The sequence below is a fragment of the Rhipicephalus sanguineus genome, chromosome 1 (assembly GCF_013339695.2).
Source record: "Rhipicephalus sanguineus isolate Rsan-2018 chromosome 1, BIME_Rsan_1.4, whole genome shotgun sequence".
NCBI classification, from domain to species: domain Eukaryota; kingdom Metazoa; phylum Arthropoda; class Arachnida; order Ixodida; family Ixodidae; genus Rhipicephalus; species Rhipicephalus sanguineus.
Window position 1 is genome coordinate 78847568 of NC_051176.1, and position 6986 is coordinate 78854553.

The 6986-nt window shown below is 46.2% G+C and overlaps 1 protein-coding gene across 1 annotated transcript; it reads right to left on the reverse strand.

The window, feature by feature from the left end:
- Positions 1-239: 239 nt before the first annotated feature.
- On the reverse strand, positions 240-1178 carry LOC119402439 (serine/threonine-protein kinase VRK1). The gene has a single exon (XM_037669627.1). It carries the CDS (start codon positions 1176-1178, stop codon positions 240-242), a length of 939 nt encoding a protein of 312 aa, XP_037525555.1.
- Positions 1179-6986: the final 5808 nt, after the last annotated feature.

Here is a 6986-nt window from a genome sequence, read left to right on the forward strand (position 1 = left end):
GATGTCGAGCGAACGCCAGACCTATCCCGAAGCTTCAAGATGGAAAACTTGAATTCGTTTATAAGTCTATACAAAGACTCTAGGCTAACGCACAAACATTATTGAAACAACGAATAAGACAGTGCATCTTCACATCACTTCAAAGAACGACGTAGAGGCAGTAACACAACGTATATCTGAGATTCTTTAGAACTCGTCCTATCCGAGAGGAATGAGTCCGTCTTCTTCTTCACCGGCTTTCACTCGGGCTCCACCTTGACGAGGCCCTGAAGCCTCGTGGCGGACTTTGTGGCCGTGGGTGATCGGCGGTTGTTTTTCTGGAGCGGCGTCGTACAGCCGTGGGCGACATTCGCTGGCGGCGGCTCTTCGACGAGGTTCTCGTTCACGCGCACGTCCATGCTGTCCTCGGCGAGAATGATTTCTTCCAGCACGGACTTCTTTGGCGAGAAAGAGCTTCGCCGCGGCCTCCTCGGTGGCGTGCGAAGCAGCCTGCTGTCGGGCTCGAGCGCCGGCGCCTCGATTTCCTTCTCCAAGATCCTGTTTAACTGTCCATAGTCTGGCGTATCCTCAAATTTCATGGAGGCCACGTACTGGAGGAAGACGGTGATGCCGCATGGAATGTCCCCCTGTTGGAAGCATTTGCGCATCAGCAAGGGGAAGTTTTCCAGCAGCGTGCACCTCTGTTGGCTAACGTACTCGCGGTCCTTGAGGTTATCCTCCCAAGGAAGTGGGCAGCAAAGCCACCGGAGTAGATTGTATTCTAGGAGTTCCATGTCGGCCCTTCGCGAGTGCACGCCAATGTCGGCGTCCCGTCTCGTGAACTCGGTGGTGCCGTCGCACGCCTTCCTGAAATCTTCCTTGTATTCCTTGTGCTTGCTATTTTGCGTGTACCGACAGGCCAAACTAAAGTCCAGGAGGTACACCCTGTTGTCACCGCCTTCACTAAACATAAGCAGCCGCCTATATGCCTTCACATCGGCATGGATGGGCTCGTAGCTGTGAACACGCTCCAAAACGTCGATCAAGAGCATGTCGAGGCTGGGTGTGGTCTTCGATGCAGGCATCTTGCCCCGCCGGTCCAGAATCTTCTGAAGGACTTCTCCAAACATATCCGTGGCCATGAACCGGTACTTGGCGCCGTTATATTCATTGGGCTCGGAACATCGGAAACGGGACATGGCAAGAAGCTGCACTACCTCATATCAAGAGCGTTGTCTTCTTTTGCGTCCCAGACACAGCTAAGGATATTTCCCACTATGTATCTACGCTTTCATCACCATCTAACGTCACGTGAAGTTATTTATTTATTTCTTTATTTATTTATTTATTTATTTATTTATTTATTTATTTATTTATTTATTTATTTATTAAATATACTGTACAGGTCCCGAAAAATAGGCATCGGCTAAGGCAGTGGTTCTCAGCGATGGCTGTTAGGGGGACCCATATGGACCGGTGGAAGTGATGAGGGACACCTTACCGAGAGAGAAGGGGGGGCTCATAAATTAACACAACATGCCGCCTGCAATAGATGGTTTTTATTTCTCCGTGGCAAAAAATGGTCAAACTAAAGCACCACGCTAATTCGATCTCAACAGCCTGTCAATAAGTTGTGCGGTCTGCAGTCACATTCAACCTGTTTCTAGTTATGTGTGCTCTTCAAATATGCAAGCCTAGATAAAGTGGTATGCTCGCGTGCATATGTCGTAGAAAACTGCAACAAAAGCTCTACAATCATCTCATGGAGGAGGGGAAACATAAGTTAGCTCCGCCGCATTGTAAACATGCTATGCGGTGAAGCATATAAAAAACAGCAGGGGTCGTTGTCATGGGACAGAGTACCTCCTAAAAAGGTTTTTCTTAACGATGAGTTTTGCGGACCCAAAACATTTCTTAGCAAACCCCCATTTGAGATCCACTGGGCTAAGGGGAGTTCTGGAAAAAAGTGTAAAGCGGTGTAAACGGCGTATGGTTATAGTAATCATAAGACGATATTTTTAATTATTATGCAGTGAAGAATCATGAGTACGTAAATTCAAACTTTCAAGATGGTCACTGTATCATAAAAGTGCTATTGAAAGTAAAGATCAGTTCTAAGGCAGCATGCAGTTATATAAATATTAAATTAACGAAATGCATTGTCAAAAAAAAGGTACAATCGAGAATGAATGTGAGGTAGTATTAACACGCAAGCAAATCACTGTACTAACAGGAACAGCAAAATAGTGCTCTAAATTATAAATAAAGGCGCTAAAAACGCTAGCAGAACAAAATGTGCACAAATCGTTATGTTATATGGGTCCTTAACCACTCTTCGTGCTTGGTGAAAAAACACGTGCTGCGGAAAGTACACGCTGCTGCAAACAACTCAGGCAAATCTTGCACTCGTGTGCGGCAAGCAGAGTTCACCAACGAAGCGCAAAGTTGCCGCTTTCTCAGGCGTCCTTTCTTCCTACAGAGGCCTGTACTCACGCTAATCGGAGGGCTGTCGTACGACAGACTGCTGCTATTAGTTGATAGCTGGCATGAACCAAGAGCGGCGTTTGGATCAGATGCGCTTCATGCCACGGGGTGCCGCCGAGTGCCGGGCGCCGCGCTCTTGTCTGCTAAAATTACATAGTTGCAACACTAGCGCGATCCGGACTCGCACCTTGAGAGAGCAATCGTGTTTCATGACGCGCGCTCAAGGGCATGACGCGCGCATGACGTAACTTCTTTTCCCCGTGTCATCTCTCCCTGTGTAGCTTCTAGCGTGCTCGTCGGGACGAAAGGAGAGAGAAAGCGCTTAAAGCTTGATACAGATCCCTGTAACTCCGCTCGTTCTTGATGGATTTGAAAATTTTTTGCGGTGATCGATTCCTGAGGTCTATCGATGATTACTAGGAAAAGTGGTTCAGGACACCTTTAAAAGAATCCGAGCTCAGGCGGTGACGGAATCTTTCTTTATTACGTTCGTCCAGCAGGTCATCGGAAAGGTCGTTCAAGAAGCGGATGTCACGCGGTAGAGCAGATGAGTTAAAGGTGCCTGTTTTAACGTGGATGCATTCGCGTAATAGATGCATGATCATGCAATCTTCGTGGCACGAATGAAAATAATTGCAACGTAATCGGTGATGGCCTCGATCCATGTACAAAATTTTGAAACAAAGATGGAACCGTAATATCAAGACGGCAGTTCAAAGGAGGAATCGATGAATTGTTCTTAACTTTATTTATCCTTGCGCTAGCTTAAGTTTTAATTTCGGAATACGAACCGGGCGGCTCTATCATAAATTGATTCTCGCATATTGCTTATATATCTGAAATGACGGACCATAGTGAAGTCATAAAAATGGCGAAAAAAATGTTAGATGAGCTAAAGCGCACACATTGGATCGCGTATTTGACAAGTTCCGGCGTAAATAGCCCTACTTAACTAGGAGGCGTTGCTGCAGTTGCTAGTGAAATGAATATTCGAATAAAGCTTTGATGTTAATGGTGTGCCTAGATATTTAAAAAGAGAACATTAGTTACGTGTTTCTTATTTTTATAGTATGAAACAATCCAAGCAGAATCCACTTTAAAAGCGGTTTAAGGGATGTGTAAGCGTAGAGTCAGGGGCGTAGCCAAGGGGGGGGGGGGGGGGTTGGGGGGGTTCAAACCCCCCGAAATTTTTCAGTTTTGCTTGCGTATATATACACGCACACATACAAACGCACGCACGAACATACATAAAGTATGGTTGAACCCCCCCCCCCCCCACAAAAAAAAAAAAAAATTTCTGGCTACGCCCCTGCGTAGAGTCTTGTCCCCACAATCTCCATTTTTGCAGCCTTCCCTGGAAGGTTGTTTTCGGGACACATCGACACACAGTGTTCTTTCTTGTTTCTAGATTTCATCGGCGCCTGGAATGGCTCAACGAAAGGACCATACCGCGATCATCGAAATACGTGTTCGTATTTCACATTAAATTATTTCAAAGTCGGAAGTCTCCTGATGTGTACAATGCCCCTTGTCACTTTACGTGTTGTACAGGAGGTGCATTCTAACATCACAAAATACTTTAACAAAGCTCGCATAAGAAGTGTTCTCCCTTGACATTTCCTTTACAGCGAAAGCTGTTATGAGATCATTTCACCGGCCGTTTTTGGCGCCGTAGTTGTCCGCCGCCGCCGCCGCCGCCGGTGTCCGTAACCAGTATCTCTCGAAATAAGAAAAAAACGAAATAAGAAAAAAATTCCAGGATGGAACGAGGTTCGAGCCTGGGCTCTCTGCGTAGGAGCCCAGTATTCAACCTCTGAGCCATGCCGGTGCTTGAAATTGCTTTGCAAAAAGGTCCTATACAGGCTTCATGTCGGGAAGGAACCACATTAGCATATGCAATATAGCGTGGTAGAAGAGTGAAATAAGCACCAATCGTCGCACAACGCGAATTCTGTAACCAGGCGTCACACAATGCGGATTGCGCAACGAGTAGGTTGTTGAATGCTTCCAACCCATTACAAAGGACTCTGCCATAATTCTTCATCGTCATCAGGCACAGCATCAACAAAGTGCGCATAATGCCTTACATGCGTATAGCAGCTACCAACGCTCTCCGTAGAATGACGAAAAATGGCACAGTGCCTGCTGCCCTACTTCTCAAAAATTACAATGATTTATAGCGTAGTGGGTTCCTCGCAAGTGGACTTGTATTGGTTGCCAAGGAAGCCCATAAGCGCATGATCCACTTCCTAGGGGTCTCAGTAAAATTACACTAATTTATAGCGTAGTGGGTTCCTCACAAGTGCACTTGTATTGGTTGCCAAGGAAGCCCATAAGCGCATGATCCATTTCCTCGGGGTCACGGTAAAGTTCTTTGCCCCCCCCTCCCCGTCTCTCTCCCATGTCAACGTATGTTATACAGCATGACGGGAGAGGGAAATAGTGACCGGGCGTCACCCAATGCAAATTACATAACTGGTGGGCCGTTTAAGGATTCCAACCCATTACAAAGGGCTGAGCCATAATTCTTCATCGTCATCAGTCGTCGCGTCAACAAAGTGCACATAATGCCTTACAGACGTGTAGCTGGTGCCTCGCTTCTCCGCAGAATGACGAATGCAGTCGAAACTCGCAATAACTAAATCCCGAGGGAACGAAATTCTCACCGCAACGAAATATTTTCGGAGCACCGGCGAACGCCCATAGGAGTCAATGCATTTTGTAACTCGCGACTACGAAAGATATTCATACCGCAGTCCCTCATTAACGAAATTTTTGAAACACGAGTGCGCAAATAATCTACTCTCGCAACATTAACTACATTCGAAAACTGCTGAAATGCATTCATGCTACAATTAAATTGTGCAAAACTATCGCTACAGCGAACTTGAGAAGCAGCCGCCATCATTGTTTACACAAAAACATAAAGCTGGCGACAATGATGATGATGATGATGGCTTGCCGAAACATCTGCTCGTTATCGCGGACTACGTAGCCAAATCCACATTCCTCGTGGAGTTTCGTTCGTTGGCTTGGTTGGCTTCGCTCTGTGCTTGGCTTTGTCAGCTTTGCGCGCACATGGTCGCGTGTGTGGAGCCATTTGTGGAGCGTTTGCTTGGTCGCTTGGTGCAACGTGAACTGTGTGTTGCGATTGCTTCGTCCGATTTCGCTGCCTGCGAAGATGCCGCCTCCAACGAAAAAGCGGAAGTTCATCGCGCTGGAAGATAAGGCTGCAATCATCAGTAAGGTGCAAAAGGGCAGGAAAAAAATGGACATCGCCGAAGAATTCGGCGTTGCGTGCAGCTCGCTGTCCACGATTCTGCACTGATCCAGCGAAGCCGGAAGAAGGTTCGCCTGCAGGCGCATTTGATGACGGTACTGGTGACAGCGCAGTGCCGCCGTCACTGACCGGTACATGGGGCGAACTTTGTGCCGGGGCAAACGAGATTCCCGATCGAGAGGCATGAAAATGCTGCATGGTAACGCCCGCCAAAGCAAACTTACTGTCTTCTGGAAATAAAATGTGTTTTTTGTAGATTCCATTTTTTTTCTGCCGAATTCTCGCGCCAACGAAATTCCCGCAAGAGCGAAATTTTGCGCTTTCCCCGCCGATTTCGTTATTGCGGGTTTCAACTGTAATGGCTTAGTAGGTGCTTCCCAACATCACAAAAATTGTGATTTATGGCGTAGTGGGTACCTTTCTAGTGTACTTGTGTTGTAGCCCCAAGAGAGCTTAATGGGCTCTAGAAACGCCGCTCTTCCAGCTTTCGCTGTGACTGTGCTGCGGTTTCAGCGCAGGCCTGGCGTTTTTTTTTCGCTGTCGTTGAAAAATATATTAGTCGCTGTTTCCACGAATAAACTTTCTTGGAAGTGGGGGCTTTTCTATTTTTCTTGCGCAATTCAAAACCTTTACTCTGATTTCGGTCGAGCAAGATCGATCCAGATTGTTTATTTAGTCATTTGGACATACTGGCCATCCCAAAGGAATCATAGCAGGAGCGCTCACACAGCAAATCAATGCAGTTACAAATAACACAAATTGTAATACAACAGCAACAGCAAATGATTGGAAAGACAGCGCAAAGCAAAGCGAACTATTACCATGGCTAACGTAAAAACATAAACATTCTCCCATTGTGAAAGAAAATCATATAGTTAACGGACAAGAACTAAGAGCGAAAAAATAAACATTACGAGAAGAAGGTACAAGTCATTTTACAGAATGGTGTTGCACCGCGAAAAGACCAAATAAATGCTGTGGCTATTCAAGTATGGGTGAAAGAAAAAAAAATAGGACAATAAAATAAGAAAAGTACTTCAAACAAACAAGGCGACAAGCTTACGTCTATGCATTCGTTTGGCACATAAAGCAAACAAAACAACCTGAGAGGGTGAATGTTTGTCTTTCGATCGCAGATAAAAACGGCGGCTGACGAAAAGTTGACAGCAAGCTGCGTACTGGGGTAATGCTCATCGACCGCTATCACAGGCGTTATATTTGCAGATTTGAAAAGCGCATCCCT

Bases quoted from the DNA above. Each gene is read 5' to 3' on its own strand.
- LOC119402439 (XM_037669627.1), bottom strand. From the start codon at position 1,178: ATGTCCCGTTTCCGATGTTCCGAGCCCAATGAATATAACGGCGCCAAG.